Here is a 17,233-nt window from a genome sequence, read left to right as displayed (position 1 = left end):
AAGAGTCAGTTACTAGGGGACATAGGTTTAAGGTGCGAGGGGCAAAGTTTAGAGGGGATGTGCGAGGCAAGTTCTTTACACAGAGGGTGGTGAGTGCCTGGAACTTGCTGCCGGGGGAGGTGGTGGAAGCAGGTACGCTAGCGACGTTTAAGAGGCATCTTGACAAATACATGAATAGGATGGGAATAGAATAGAGGGATACGGTCCCCAGAAGTGCAGAAGGTTTTAGTTTAGACAGGCATCAAGATCGGCACAGGCTTGGAGGGCCGAATGGCCTGTTCCTGTGCTGTACTGTTCTTTGTTCTTTGTAAATAAAACGAGAGAGAGCTCTCATTTCCTTCAGTATATGCTGTCCTAGCTGTCTGCCTGTCTGAGAATTAGAACAGTCTGTCTCCACTATAAGCCAGTTCAAAATTAAATTGTAACATTGTATCTCTCAATCTTCAGTCTCCGAGTGGCTGTATCTCGGAGCAATGAGCATGCATTCTTTGACTCAGTCTCTGGAGCTTGTTACCTTAAAGCAGTACTGCTCCTTTTCCAGCCCTAAAGGCACATCGCATTCTTCCCGGAAAAAAAAACTGCAGGATCCTAACAATGATAGCAGGCAAAATTCCAAAAGCCTTTGGAAAAGTTTAGAATGTGCATGCACAAGTCTGTTGGCTAGAGGAGCAGCCCAGCGTATGATTCCTTATTTGAAAGTTTGTGAAATGAAGGAGGAACTGCCTAAGGTGGCCCTTTGTGCTCCATCACTGCACCATCTCAAAATGTCAGTATTGCAGCACATCAGAAAGAAGGCGGGGTTAGATTTCAAACTTCTGGCTCTGCCCTGTTGTGCATCCCTCCCTCCTTTCAGCTCACTGTTGGTTGTTGGGCCTTCAGTTGCCTAGGTCCCACACTCTGGAATTCCCTCCCAAAACTCCTCTTGCTTTCCATTTCTCACTCTTCCTTGAAGACAGCCTTTAAAATCCACCTCTTTGACTAAGCTTTTGGATATCCAGCCTAATATCTCTCCCTTTGGTTTTGCAATTTTTTTTTTTGATTACACCACTTTGAATTTCTTTGAGGCATTTTTCTACATTAAAGAGGCAATATAAATACAAGTCCCTGATGATGCTAATAATGTGCTGTCCTTATGCTGCTTAGTATCTCTGTATCCTAATAGCATATGGCACAATTCTATATTTGGCTCTCTAATGACCTGAAGCATCTTGTGATTATTGCCAGCTAGGTGTGCCAGGGCCTGCGGATATGGTTGATAGCATCTTGGCAGGTGTAGCCAATCAGCGTTTACTGGACGGTGATCACTCTGGCACGCTTTCTTTCATGAAGAAACACTGAAAGTGCAACATACTGTTATTTTGTTGTTTATTGGAAAGCATCTAATTTTATGATTAATTGGGAATCCACATCATTCATGACAGCTGACCAGCCGTTCAAACTTCCTTTGGGAAGATGAGCCACCCCATTTATTAATGGTCTACCATTGCAAAATATGTTGAGACCTATCTGCAGATGCACGTATGTACAGAGAGCCCCATGCACAGCCTGATCTGCATGGCACTCTTTGTTGATCCTCTTCTTCGAAACACCCTGGAGTGGAAGATTCCCGTTGGAAAGCCCATTGGTGACATTAATGGTGCTGGGGGGAAGGGGAAGATATACACTGTACAATGATTGGCACAAAAACTCCTGAGAACCCAACAGTTAGTAAGAAAAAAATAAAATGTTTGCAACTACAGTATTCTTTTCATGACTTTCCATATGCTCATAATTGCCTAGGAACAATAATAACCAAGAGGGCTTGATTGACATCTGATGTTCTGAAAGCTGGAACATTAAGAAATAGCATGCAAGAAGTCCCTGCCCCCAATTAACATTTGAATGAAGCTGCTAAACCTTAATGCCAGGCAACTACAGCTCAGCTTAAAGCATGGGTGGTAACATTTTCCACTCCCCACATTGGATTACTGCGGTCAGAATGACATGAACAGTACTTCTAGTGTCCTCTGCAGTTGAATACTATAAATGTTTATTGGATGTATTGGGATCAAAAATCTCAGCCATTCTGACACATTCCCAACACAATTCTAGCAGGAGTGACTTAGAAAGGCTGGAAATTAGTCTGGTCCTTGGATATTGCGAGTCCTGGCCTTGCTTTAGGATTTCCGTGGGCTTTGTAAGGGATGACACCTCAATCCATTCCTTACAAGGCCAGCTACATCAGAGAAGGGTTGGTGACGAGAAAATAAGTGTAATTTGTTTGACCCCCTGTTTTTAGGCAAGCATCTCTTCAGCAGCAGAATTCTTACTTTCACATTTCTTAGTTACTGCTGTTCATTAATGTCTTGTGATATTTCAGGGACAACCATCAACTCTCAGCATGCTGGACTTACTGAATGTGGCTCGTGACATTGCTCAGGGTTGTCAGTACCTGGAAGAGAATCACTTCATCCATCGGTACGTGGCCACAAGCTTGGCAAGCTGCTTGTCTGACTGATATCAAACGGTGCATGCTTTTTAATGATCTTTATTGTGGGATTTTTTTTATTTAAACAAGACCTGGTACTGTTGATATTTGCTAATATACTGCTTTACAAGAAATGAAAAGGAGTTAGTATACTCCACTTTCACCTCTGTACTAGAGTAAAATCAGGCGAGGACTGATAATGGATGTAGTAATCGATGTTATTGTGCTATCTCACATTATTTGAGTGGCAAGTTTCTTTTTGAAATGATTTGGTTATTGCTTAGTAACCTACTATAGTCAGCTGCTGCAAACAAGGATTACTGATAGGTCAATTTTTAATTGATGGAAGTGACCTCAATTTGACAAGTAAGTTGCTTTAAAAAGCAATAGTCAAGCTTCCAGATAATACTTGTCAAGCCTCCAACAACCACTGCTGGATTGTTACCAGCTATGAAAATCAACTGATCATGGAACCCAAATTGCAGCTTGAAAGTTCACGGTGCAAATAAACAAACTGAAATCAGGCCTCCTGTTTTTGATCTAAAATCAAATCAGTCACAGAGAGTTAAAGTTTTATGCTTTCTGTTTGACCAAAGTAATAACGACTGCTTAAAACCAATATTAGAGATCCTGGCATCTTTCATATGTGGGGAATCATCAGGCCGATTACAGTTCTAATCATTTATTTCTGTGTAGCTAATTCTGCAGTTAGTTACATAAACCTGCACTTCGCACACATTTCTTCACAAAAGATTTATTGAGATATAAGTGCAATGGTAATTTTCCAAATGATTTTATGTTTGTAGTCCAAACATGTGTTATTTTAATACTTCAAAATTCCTATGGATGCACCCCCTTATATGGATGAGAACATGTAATTGCCATTGGAATGTGGCTTCCCCAGTCATGCTACATTTTTTCTGTTTGTAATTTCTGTTCCTTTCATGAAAGATAGCAAGAAAAAAATACTTTCAGACCTGAGGTTGACAGGTTGTAAAGGCAGAAAGAGAAATACATAAAGATGCAGTAACTCAGACCACCCTGTACAGTAAACATTCATCACATTCAATTATTCATTTTACATGGGATTGCCTATTTGCGAATATAATATCCCCAATGGCGCTTCACTTCCTGAGTGAGTTCTCGGTATTGCTACATTCACCAGGTGAATTCTGATCCTGCTCGGTTTACCGAGTAATTCCCCGAAGCTGCTCCTCTTCCTGCATTAGTCCTTCATACCACACCTCTCCCCAAGTGCTGCCCCACTTTGCAGGTGAGTCCTTGAAGCTACTCCCCTCACCAAGTGACTCCCTTTTGCTGCTCCTTTCACTGAGTCAGTTCTCCATGTTATTATTTTCCTTGAGTGAGTGTCTAGAATTGCTCCTCTCCCTCAGTCAGTCCTTAACTTTGCTGTTGTCTCCAGGTAGTTTCTAATGCTGCTGTTCTCCCTGATTCAGTCCCTAATGTAATCCTTGATACACCTTCTATTCTTGAAACCCCAAAATGCTTCAAACTATGCAAAAGACAGATGAAATATCACTGTGCTGACTCAGTTAAAGATCTCATCTAAGGTATGGCAGTTCCAACAATATTTCCTTGGAGGGTCAGCATAGATCATATGCTCAAATCCTAGACTGAGATTGAAATGTTGATTCAGGTGAAAGTTCTACCAACTCAGCCATGCTTAAAGAGCTTGGCAAGATCCCAAGTCAGCTGTTAGCACACAAGTTCTGATTGCAATAGCTGATTTACTATCCAAGGTGAAAGTATGCAAATGTTTAATTACAGTGCAGACATCTGCCTACATCACTATATTGATATTTTAAGGATTATATCCCAAACCAATTGTTCTTGACTTTGGCTTACTCTATTAGTTCAAAGCATGTTGTCCAGACAGTTTTCAAGGTTTGAGTACTTCCTGTGCAATTTAAAGAGCTGTGAAAAATAAGATATTCGCAGGACTGCAAATGCTGAGAAGTGTCCAGATAAGCCATGTGCAATTAACCACTACCCTGTATAGATATTCATTTGAAGATAAAAGAGAAGACAAGACCAAAGGTCAGATCTATCAATCTTAGTTTCATAATAGGGCAGACAGAGCACACTCTTGGCCTCGTTTATACTTCAGTAAATATTTTACATTTACTCCACTCTGCCAGTTTTCACTCAGATATGCTTGAGCAATCTGTAGCAGATATAATTTTCTATTCACCTACAAGTAGGAACTCCAAAATTTAAACCCCCTCTCCCCACCCTCTGCCTTTTGTTGGTAGTAACTAATAATCCAACATTGTTACTCTGTATCAACAGCTTCTTTTGTGTGTGGATTAAATTTATATTTTCACTCTCACAATGACATTATAGTGAAGACATTGACTGCTGTATTATTAAACATGCAGATCAAAAAGTGTCGTGTTTAATCTCTGATCTATACTGATCTGTAAGATCTCAGCCAAGATAACAGTTGGGCCATTGATCTTGACACCCCTGGGTTAAGAGACAAAAAGTCAGCCAGGACTCCTGCAAAATATTAGTTTCCAGTGATCCCTACTGAACAGGCATGTGTGTGGCTATGAGGTGAGGTCAGGATCAAAATTGACTCTGCTGCTCCCTAAGTCAGATAGCCTGCCAACACTCACTATGAAGAATCATGCATGAAGAATGGCTGCTGGGACAATGGAACACTACTCCAGTATGAGTCAACTCCTTCAGGAAAAGAGGTGAGGAAATGAAAGAAAATATAGGGGAAAATTTACCTTTCCATATTCTATTTATTGACAGGGATATAGCTGCAAGAAATTGCCTGCTTACTTTCAAAGGTACAGGAAGAGTGGCTAAGATTGGAGATTTTGGAATGGCTCGCGATATATACAGGTAAATGACTGTCATTATATTTAATAATCGGTAGAGTTAAAATTTAAAACTCACTGCTAAAATGAAGCTATGTAACTCAGATGAAGCACAAAATTTGACTGTACACTGACAACCTTGCATATTAAACCTAATATAACAGTTCAATCTGTTTTTTCTATTCTACAAACAGAAAGTTTGGTAGTTTGTCTATTTGAATGTAACAGAAAATGGGATACAGCCATAGTAGGGCTTTATCAATCTTAAAAAAGACAAGGCAAGTGAAGATGTGTGTTAATATTCCTGTTATTCTACTGGTTACGTAAAAGACAGTAACACTGTAATCTGAGTTATATACAGTTTACACTAGTCAATCTCCTGTGGTATTACACAGAGTTTAGACCAAATATAACCTTGCAGGTAAAGCTGTGTTATAAGGTAAAGGATAATTGGACCATAATGCGCAGATATAATACAGTCCCAATTTTAAAATTGGACATTCTGTCCTTATTCTTATATGTTTTATTTTTATATAGTTAAAATAGCATGACATGATCATTTGGGAAACATAGAAATAGAGTTTAGTAGGGGTTTCACTGCAGTGCAGTCTAAGAAGCTGGAAGACACAAACCTGATGCAAGGCAATACTGCCACTAGCAGGAGAGTCTAATTACAGCACAACCAGTTTGCATAGGAAGTTTCTATTATATATTTGGACATGGGAATTTATAATGGAAAAAGTTGACAAAAAACTGTGACAAAAACATAACAACAGGAATTAGGTTCTGTCAAGTGTGCAGACACAAGATTTTTAATATATTATAAACAAGTGCCCATTGACTCAGTGATTTATCAGGGAGCATGGTAAATCTTGTTGAGTGCATCGTGTTGTGTGGCACTACCACCGTGCTAAATGGGATAAATTTCGGACAGATCTAGCAACTCAAAACTGGGCATCCATGAGGCGCTGTGGGCCATCAGCTGCAGCAGAATTGTACTCAACCACAATCTGTAACCTCATGGCCCGGCATATCCCCCATTCTACCATTACCATCAAGCCGGGGGACCAACCCTGGTTCAATGAAGAGTGCAGGAGGGCATGCCAGGAGCCGCACGAGGCATACCTCAAAATGAGGTATCAGCCTGATGAAGCTACAACACAGGACTAATTGCATGCCAAACAGCGGAAATAGCATACATTAGACAGGGCTAAGCAATCCCACAACCAATGGATCAGATCAAAGCTCTGTAGTCCTGCCAAATCCAGTCGTGAATGGTGGTGGACAATTAAACAACTAACAGGAGGAGGAGACTCCAGAAATATCCCCATCCTCAATGAAGGGGGAGCCCAGCACATAAGTGCAAAAAGCAGGCTGAAACATTTACATCCATCTTCAGCCAGAAGTGCCAAGTGGATGATCCATCTTGGCCTCCTGCTGAGGTACCCAGCATCACAGATGCCAATCTTCAGCCAATCCGATACACTCCAAGTGATATCAAGAAATGGCTGAAGGCACTGGATACTGTAAAGGCTATGGTCTCTGACAACATTCTAGCAATAGTACTGAAGACCTGTGCTCCAGAACTAGTCATGCCCCTAGTCAAGTTGTTCCAGTACAGCTACAACACTGGCATCTACCCAGCAATGTGGAAAATTCCCAGGTATGTCCTGTGCACAAAGAGCAGGACAAATCCAACCCGGCCTATTACCGCCCTATCAGTCTACTCTTATTCATCAGCAAAGTGGTGGAAGGGGTCGTCGACAGTGCTATCAAGCAGTACTTGCTCAGCAATAACCTGCTCACTAACGCTCAGTTCGGGTTCCGCCAGGGCCACTCAGCTCATTACAGCCTGGGTCCAAACATGGACAAAAGAGCTGAAGTCTAGAGGTTAGGTGAGAGTGACTGCCCTTGACGTTGAGCAGCATTTGACCGAGTATGGCATCAAGGAGCCTTAGAGAAAATGGAGTCAATGGGAATCAGAGGAAAACCCTCCACTGGTTGGAGCCATCTACAACAAAGGAATATGTTTGTGGTTGTTGCAGGTCAATCATCTCAGTCCCAGGACATCACTGCAGGAGTTCCTCAGGGTGGTGTCCTAGGCCCAACCATCTTCAGCTGCTTCATCAATGACCTTCCCTCCATCATAAGGTCAGAAGTGGGGATGTTCGCTGATGATTGCACAATGTTCAGCACCATTCGCGACTCCTCAGATACTGAAGCAGCCTGTGTACAGATGCAGCAAGACCTGGACAACATCTCGGCTTGGGCTGATAAGTGGCAAGTAACATTCGTGCCACACAAGTGCCAGGCAATGACCATCTCCAACAAGAGAGTATCTAACCATTTCCCCATGACATTCAATGACATTACGATCACTGAATCCCCACTAGCAACATCCTGCAGGTTACCATTAACCAGAAACTGAACTGGACCAGCCGCATAAATACTGAGCAAGTCAGAGGCTGGGAATTCTGTGACAAGTAACTCACCTCCTGTCTCCCCAGTGCCAGTCCACCATCTACAAGGCACAAGTCAGGAGTGTGATGGAATATTCTCCACTACCCTGGATGGGTGCAGTTCCAACAATACTCGAGAAGCTTGACACCATCCAGAAAGCAGCCCACTTGATTGGCACCCCATTCACCACCATAAACATTCACTCCCTTCATCACCGACGCACAGTAGCAGCAGTGTGTACCATCTAGAAGATGCACTGCAGCAACTCACCAAGGCTCCTTCGACAGCACCTTCCAAATCCGCAAACTCTACCACCTCAAAGGACACGGGCAGCAGCTGCATGGGAACACCACCACCTGCAAGTTCCCCTCCAAGCCACACACCACCCTGACTTGGAACTATATCACCGTTCCTTCACTGCCCCTGGGTCAAAATCCTGGAACTCTCTTCCTAGCAGCACTGTTGGTGTGCCTATGCCCCAAGAACTGCAGCAGTTCAAGAAGGTAGCTCACGACCACCTTCTCAAGGGCAATTAGGGATGGGCAATAAATGCTGGCCTAGCCAGCGACGCCCACATCCCATGAACGAATAAATAAATAAAAAATACCACATAATCTTAAGGGTTGCAAAAGGACAAATCTATACTCCTGCTTCTACCTGCTTCCTTGTGTATTATCCTTCAAAACTTTGGACATTTTATACACTGATAGTAACATTATAATGCACAGGACTGGAACAGACCATCTCAGTCATCTGCCTGGCCTCAGAGTTCCAAAACAGAATACACTGTACACTATTCATATGCTTCAGTCGATTTTCTGGTTAAATTCCAAGTCTTTAAAAATAACTGATTTTAGCAACTGTTATGACTAGGTGAGAAAGGTATAGGGTTCCCTCTCAGCCTTCACCTGGTCTTACCGTAATAGGGTTTAATTTTAAACACACCGTGTTTTAGCTCCCTCTTGGTGAATCCTTGTTCACCACTTTCCAATTATAAGTCAAAGAAACCAGCACAAAAAGGCTTTCTTAAGTTTAAAGAAGAAAAGTTGAAATTTGTTAAACTTGAACTTAAACTCTAATTTGGTTAACGCCAACAGATACACAACAAGCCCCATGCTAGCATGCATATGTGATACACACATGCAAATAGAGATAGAAAAGAGAAGAAAAATAAGGTGGAAAAGTTTGAGGCAATATCTGAAGAGTTAATATAGTTCTTCGAGCTCACTGTAGAGTCCTTGGTTGTAGGTAGTTCTTGCTTTTCTTTGGGGCCCAGTATTCTTCTTAACCCCTGTTCGCTGTAGGAGACTTTTCTCTCTTGGGGTTCATGTGTCCTCAGTGGATTCAGAGGCTTGTGAGAAAGAGATGGGAGCAGACAGGTGAGAGATCTTCTCAGTCCTGGAGCAAACAGACACTCTGCCTTCAAACTCTCCGTGGCCAGTTCAAAAGAAAACCCTGGAACAGCCAGGTAGTCATGTGACCAGCTGGTCTAACCTGTCCTAGCCCTTGTGGATTGTTTCCTGCTTAGCAGGCCCTGGAATGCGCTTCCTCACCTTCGATGTTTGTTAGTATGTTAATTTTTTTTTCCAGCCACGGCTGATCTGTTTAACAAGCCATTTCCTCGCTCCAACAACAGTTCTTGACAAAATTGATGTGCCTCATTCTTGGCAGGTGGGGGCCGAGCATGACAGCAACCTTGATTGGTTCCTTAGCCATTTGACTTCACATATTCAACCTGTGTGAAAGCCCCATACACCTTCCTTATTCTGCACTTCGTTCCATGCATACTCATGTTGTTCTCAGGGCCACGATAAACAATTTTTCAGAGTGCAACATGTCGATACACTAAAGCATCTTGAATATCTCAATAAGATGCTATTAAAAAGATTCTCTTCTTAACTCTTCTCCAATGCTATGTTGTCCTTCCTGTAATATAGACCAGAACTGCATACAATAACGCAGACAGGGATGAACTAATAGCCTGTATAGGCTTAGTAACACATGTTGTGATCTGTATTCTATTCTAGATGATAAACAGTTCAAAATGTTATTTGCCTGTGGGAGGTGGTTTCAGTTATGTTTCTTTCATGAGTATATTTTGTATTTAGGTTATAATTTATATTTCTTTCCTAGTTCCATTACTTTGTATGTGTTGACATTGAATTCCATTTGCCAAACTTCCCAATGTAGTCAGCTCTTCTTGATCAACTTGCTGTTGATTATTTCAAACCTACCACCCCATCTCAAGCTTAGTGTTGGATACTGACTGGCATCAAAATTATACAAATGTGGTAGCGAAATGCACCATCCTGTGTGTTGATCCTCATAAACCAGTAACACATTGAAACAATCTAAAAATGAGAGAGAGAGTGACACAGGAATTACTGGAATTGTTCTCTTGTGTCGCAGTGGAGTATGTTTTCCTCTATTTACTAATATTACTAAAAGTTTTCCCACTTTATATTCAGGCTAGTATTTTTGTTAACATTAATGAATGAAGGAAAATATAGCTTAATATCCTTCATTTTAACCCAATCATTTTGATGACATTTGGACAATTGATTATGTAAAACAGAATAATTTATCATCACAACATTTTTTCAGCTTAATTGATAGGTTCATTTTTTAAGTTTGTGTAAAATAAATTTTCACTCTAACATCCAACCTTTACATTCCTTTGGGGATAATGGTTTATTATTTTGTTATATCCAGTGCGCATAGAAGTTCTTTAGCCATTTGATTTCACTCTCAGCAGCAGACATTTTATACTCACAGCTTCGAAATTATGCCAGTGCACAAATGTTAATGGTTATTTAACGTTCCCCTCTCTGCTGTTCTGGCAGAGGTACAAACCCATTTTAATTAGCTGGCTGAACACCTCCACTATTATCCGAAAGTGAAATGGCAAAGCCAGAATGTATTGTGCTCCCAGCAGAGGAACTGCCCTGTGTACTTTAAAGCAATGCTGCCGAATGGAAAAAAGTATTTCCCAAAACTACTTTTGTTCTGGGTGAGAAGAGCTGTACATTGCGTTTGTCAGGATCATGTCATAAACAAGTGATGTGGTGATGTATTTTAGAGCAGTACAACAAGTTACTTGAAAACTTCCAACGGGTTACCTTTAACCCAAGACATACATATTAATCCTGTTTAAGAGCCACACACGTGTATAAATTAGAGAACATCTTAACTTTTTGTCTGCAAAATAACCCTCAGAAGAAATGAAATATAACTGACAACAGAAATACATGAAACTGGCTGCTTTAACTCACTTTAGTGGCTGAGAAAATACCAAACATAACTACATCTGCTGGCTGGTCTGCTGAACTACCACTATGTAACATTATTAGATCACTGCCTTTAACAACTGTTAGACAGTGAAATCATATTTGTCTGTTGCTTGACTCCACAGGGCCAGTTATTACAGAAAGGGTGGTCGTGCCATGCTCCCAGTGAAATGGATGCCACCGGAGGCCTTCATGGAAGGAATATTTACTTCAAAAACAGATACCTGGTATGTTTGATGGTGTGTGTGTTTCGTGAAATTAAGAGCTGTATGTCAGGTTTGCAACTTTGACAAGCTAAGCTCTATTGACAGCACAATCACAGAACAACCAAAAAAAGAGAAAGAAAGATTCTCCGACAATTTATATAAGGTGGAGGACAATTGGGGATGAAGCACCATCCTTTCACCTCCAGAATCTTGGTTCCAATTCCATCTGCCCCCTCTGCATGATGTGCATGAAATGAATTTCAGAAGTTTCAACCCAGATCCTAGAAAGCCGTTCCACAGAACCCCCCCACACCCTCCGCCGAATTTGGGTCTGAATTGGTAATCTCAATCAACAACAATAGCTTACATTTATACAGTGCTTTTAGTTTAGAAAAGTATCCCAAGCTGCTTCGCGGAGCAATGAGGAGAATAGATGCTAAGCTGAAGGAGAACAGGTGGCCAAAAGGGGTAGGTATACAGTGGTTTTAAGGGAAGGTATTTGCAGAGAGTGGGACCCAGCCAACTGCAGGCATGATTGTTGATGGCAGGGTGAAAGGCAGGGGAATGCACAAGAAGCTAGAATCAGGGGAATAGAAAGTTTGTGGGAACTGTTTGTATGCATGATCTAGATTACAAAAGTAGGAGAGACTAGGGCCAGGAGAGATTTGAAGTCAAAGATAAACATTGAAAAAACTCTAAAGGACAGCAGAATTTGCAAGTAATAGTAAAATCACACTGGTGCTGTTGATAGATGAGGGGAAATCTTCTGAATTGGGGTCAAATATAGGCAGCTTTAATCAACCTCTAGATTTGCTACTCAATACTGATAGCGGGAGACTCAGTTCCCAACACTGATAGTGGGAGACTCAGTTCCCAACACTGATAGTGGGAGACTCAGTTCCCAACACTGATAGTGGAAGACTCAGTTTTCAATACTGATTTTGGGAGAGTCAGTTTTCAATACTGATAGTGGGAGACTCAGTTTTCAATACTGAAAGTGGGAGACTCAGTTTTCAATACTGATAGTGGGAGTCTCAGCTCCCAATCTTGATAGTGGGAGACTCAGTTCCCAACACTGATAGTGGGAGACTCAGTTCCCAACACTGATAGTGGAAGACTCAGTTTTCAATACTGATTTTGGGAGAGTCAGTTTTCAATACTGATAGTGGGAGACTCAGTTTTCAATACTGAAAGTGGGAGACTCAGTTTTCAATACTGATAGTGGGAGTCTCAGCTCCCAATCTTGATAGTGGGAGACTCAGTTCCCAACACTGATAGTGGGAGATGAAGTTCCCAACACTGATAGTGGGAGACTCAGTTCCCAACACTGATAGTGGAAGACTCAGTTTTCAATACTGATTTTGGGAGAGTCAGTTTTCAATACTGATAGTGGGAGACTCAGTTTTCAATACTGAAAGTGGGAGACTCAGTTTTCAATACTGATAGTGGGAGTCTCAGCTCCCAATCTTGATAGTGGGAGACTCAGTTCCCAACACTGATAGTGGGAGATGAAGTTCCCAACACTGATAGTGGGTGACTCAGTTCCCAAAATTGATAGTGGAAGACTCAGTTCCCAACACTGATTTTGGGAGAGTCAGTTTTCAATACTGATAGTGGGAGTCTCAGCTCCCAACATTGATAGTGGGAGACTCAGTTCCCAACACTGATAGTGGAAGACTCAGTTTTCAATACTGAAAGTGGGAGACTCAGTTTTCAATACTGATAGTGGGAGTCTCAGCTCCCAATCTTGATAGTGGGAGACTCAGTTCCCAACACTGATAGTGGGAGATGAAGTTCCCAACACTGATAGTGGGTGACTCAGTTCCCAAAATTGATAGTGGAAGACTCAGTTCCCAACACTGATTTTGGGAGAGTCAGTTTTCAATACTGATAGTGGGAGTCTCAGCTCCCAACATTGATAGTGGGAGACTCAGTTTTCAATACTGATAGTGGGAGACTCAGTTCCCAACACTGATAGTGGGAGACTCACTTTTCAATACTGATAGTGGGAGACTCAGTTTTCAAACCTGATAGAGGGAGATTCAGTTCCCAACATGGATAGTGGGAGACTCACTTTTCAATACTGATAGTGGGAGACTCACTTTTCAATACTGATAGTGGGAGACTCAGTTTTCAACACTGAAAGTGGGAGATTCAGTTCCCAACATGGATAGTGGGAGTCTCAGTTCCCAACATTGACAGTGGGAGACTCAGTTTTCAATACTGATAGTGGGAGACTCAGTTTTCAATACTGAAAGTGTTAGACTCGGTTTTCAACACTGAAAGTGGGAGACTCAGTTTTCAATACTGATAGTGGGAGACTCAGTTCCCAACACTGATAGTGGGAGACTTAGCTTTCAGTACTGATAGTGGGAGACTCAGTTTTCAATACTGATAGTGGGAGACTCAGTTTTCAATACTGAAAGTGTTAGACTCGGTTTTCAACACTGAAAGTGGGAGATTCAGTTCCCAACATGGATAGTGGGAGACTCAGTTTTCAACACTGATAGTGGGAGGCACAGTTTTCAATACTGATAGTGGGAGACTCAGTTCCCAACACTGATAGTGGCAGACTCAGTTCCCAACACTGATAGTGGGAGACTCACTTTTCAATACTGATAGTGGGAGACTCAGTTTTCAACACTGAAAGTGGGAGATTCAGTTCCCAAAATGGATAGTGGGAGACTCAGTTTTCAACACTGATAGTGGGAGATGAAGTTCCCAACACTGATAGTGGGAGACTCAGTTCCCAACACTGATAGTGGGAGATGAAGTTCCCAACACTGATAGTGGAAGACTCAGTTCCCAACACTGATTTTGGGAGAGTCAGTTTTCAATACTGATAGTGGGAGACTCAGTTTTCAATACTGATAGTGGGAGTCTCAGCTCCCAACACTGATAGTGGGAGACTCACTTTTCAATACTGATAGTGGGAGTCTCAGCTCCCAACATTGATAGTGGGAGACTCAGTTCCCAACACTGATAGTGGCAGACTCAGTTCCAACACTGATAGTGGGAGACTCACTTTTCAATACTGATAGTGGGAGACTCAGTTTTCAAACCTGATAGAGGGAGATTCAGTTCCCAACATGGATAGTGGGAGACTCACTTTTCAATATTGATAGTGGGAGACTCACTTTTCAATACTGATAGTGGGATACTCAGTTTTCAACACTGAAAGTGGGAGATTCAGTTCCCAACATGGATAGTGGGAGACTCAGTTTTCAACACTGATAGTGGGAGACTCAGTTTTCAACACTGAAAGTGGGAGATTCAGTTCCCAACATGGATAGTGGGAGTCTCAGTTCCCAACATTGACAGTGGGAGACTCAGTTTTCAATACTGATAGTGGGAGACTCAGTTTTCAATACTGAAAGTGTTAGACTCGGTTTTCAACACTGAAAGTGGGAGACTCAGTTTTCAATACTGAAAGTGGGAGACTCAGTTCCCAACACTGATAGTGGGAGACTCAGTTACCAACATTGATAGTGGGAGACTTAGCTTTCAGTACTGATAGTGGGAGACTCAGTTTTCAATACTGATAGTGGGAGACTCAGTTTTCAATACTGAAAGTGTTAGACTCGGTTTTCAACACTGAAAGTGGGAGATTCAGTTTTCAATACTGATAGTGGGAGACTCAGTTCCCAACATTGATAGTGGGAGACTCAGTTTTCAACACTGAAAGTGGGAGATTCAGTTCCCAACATGGATAGTGGGAGACTCAGTTTTCAACACTGATAGTGGGAGGCACAGTTTTCAATACTGATAGTGGGAGACTCAGTTCCCAACACTGATAGTGGCAGACTCAGTTCCCAACACTGATAGTGGGAGACTCACTTTTCAATACTGATAGTGGGAGATTCAGTTTTCAACACTGAAAGTGGGAGATTCAGTTCCCAACATGGATAGTGGGAGACTCACTTTTCAATACTGATAGTGGGAGACTCAGTTTTCAACACTGAAAGTGGGAGATTCAGTTCCCAAAATGGATAGTGGGAGACTCAGTTTTCAACACTGATAGTGGGAGACTCAGTTTTCAACACTGAAAGTGGGAGTCTCAGTTCCCAACATTGACAGTGGGAGACTCAGTTTTCAATACTGATAGTGGGAGACTCAGTTTTCAATACTGAAAGTGTTAGACTCGGTTTTCAACACTGAAAGTGGGAGACTCAGTTTTCAATACTGAAAGTGGGAGACTCAGTTCCCAACATTGATAGTGGGAGATTCAGTTTTCAAAACAGAGAGTGGGAGACTCAGTTACCAACATTGATAGTGGGAGACTCAGTTTTCAACACTGATAGTGGGAGACTCAGTTTTCAACACTGATAGTGGGAGGCACAGTTTTCAATACTGATAGTGGGAGACTCAGTTCCCAACACTGATCGTAGCAGACTCAGTTCCCAGCACTGATAGTGGGAGACTCAGTTTTCAATACTGATAGTGGGAGACTCAGTTTTCAATACTGAAAGTGTTAGACTCGGTTTTCAACACTGAAAGTGGGAGATTCAGTTTTCAATACTGATAGTGGGAGACTCAGTTCCCAACATTGATAGTGGGAGACTCAGTTTTCAACACTGAAAGTGGGAGATTCAGTTCCCAACATGGATAGTGGGACACTCAGTTTTCAACACTGATAGTGGGAGACTCAGTTTTCAACACTGATAGTGGGAGGCACAGTTTTCAATACTGATAGTGGGAGACTCAGTTTTCAACACTGATAGTGGGAGGCACAGTTTTCAATACTGATAGTGGGAGACTCACTTTTCAATACTGATAGTGGGAGACTCACTTTTCAATACTGATAGTGGGAGACTCAGTTTTCAACACTGATAGTGGGAGGCACAGTTTTCAATACTGATAGTGGGAGACTCACTTTTCAATACTGATAGTGGGAGACTCAGTTTTCAACACTGATAGTGGGAGGCACAGTTTTCAATACTGATAGTGGGAGACTCACTTTTCAATACTGATAGTGGGAGACTCAGTTTTCAACACTGATAGTGGGAGGCACAGTTTTCAATACTGATAGTGGGAGACTCACTTTTCAATACTGATAGTGGGAGACTCACTTTTCAATACTGATAGTGGGAGACTCAGTTTTCAACACTGATCGTGGGAGACTCATTTTCAATACTGATACTGGGAAATTCAGTTCCCAACACTGATAGTGGGAGACTCACTTTTCAACACTGATAGTGGGAGAATCAGTTCCCAACACTGATAGTGCGAGACTCACTATTCAATAGTGATAGTGGGAGACTCAGTTCCCAACAGTGATAGTGGGAGACTCACTTTTCAACACTGATAGTGGTAGACTCAGTTCCCAGCACTGATAGTGGTGGACTCACTTTTCAATACTGATAGTGGGAGACTCAGTTTTCAATACTGATAGTGGGAGACTCAGTTTTCAATACTGATAGTGGGAGATTCAGTTTTCAATACTGACAGTGGGAGACTCAGTTCCCAGCACTGATAGTGGGAGACTCAGTTTTCAATACTGATGATGGGAGACTCAGTTTTCAATACTGATGATGGGAGACTCAGTTTTCAATACTGATAGTGGGAGATTCAGTTTTCAATACTAATAGTGGGAGACTCAGTTCTGAACACTGACAGTCGTAGACTCAGTTTTCAATACTGATAGTGGGAGATTCAGTTTTCAATACTGATAGTGGGAGACTCAGTTGTGAATACTGATAGTGGGAGATTCAGTTCCCAACTCTGATAGTGGGAGACACACATTTCAATATTGATAGTGGGAGACTCACTTTTCAACACTGATGGTGGGAGACTCACTTTTCAACACTGATAGTGGGACATTCAGTTTACAACACCGATATTGGTAGACTCAGTTTTGAATACTGATAGTGGGAGACTCAGATTTCAATACTCATGGTGGAAGACTCAGTTCCCATCTCTGAAAGTGGCAGATACAGTTTTCAACACTGAAAGTGGGAGATACAG

At 41.9% G+C, this 17,233-nt stretch overlaps 1 protein-coding gene across 2 annotated transcripts in view; it reads left to right on the top strand.

Moving 5' to 3' along the window:
- Positions 1–17,233, top strand: part of LOC137376531 (ALK tyrosine kinase receptor-like) — a 1,023,571-nt gene that overhangs the window by 926,413 nt on the left and 79,925 nt on the right. For both annotated transcript variants that reach the window (XM_068045253.1, XM_068045252.1), the window contains exons 24-26: positions 2,360–2,457; positions 5,249–5,341; positions 11,189–11,290. In XM_068045253.1, coding sequence (XP_067901354.1) covers positions 2,360–2,457; positions 5,249–5,341; positions 11,189–11,290 — 293 coding nt within the window. The remainder of the gene's footprint in view (positions 1–2,359; positions 2,458–5,248; positions 5,342–11,188; positions 11,291–17,233) is intronic.

This window comes from Heterodontus francisci, chromosome 13 (genome assembly GCF_036365525.1).
Source record: "Heterodontus francisci isolate sHetFra1 chromosome 13, sHetFra1.hap1, whole genome shotgun sequence".
NCBI lineage: Eukaryota > Metazoa > Chordata > Chondrichthyes > Heterodontiformes > Heterodontidae > Heterodontus > Heterodontus francisci.
The sequence above is the reverse complement of the archived record's forward strand: the minus strand, read 5'-3'. Positions and strand labels throughout refer to the sequence as shown.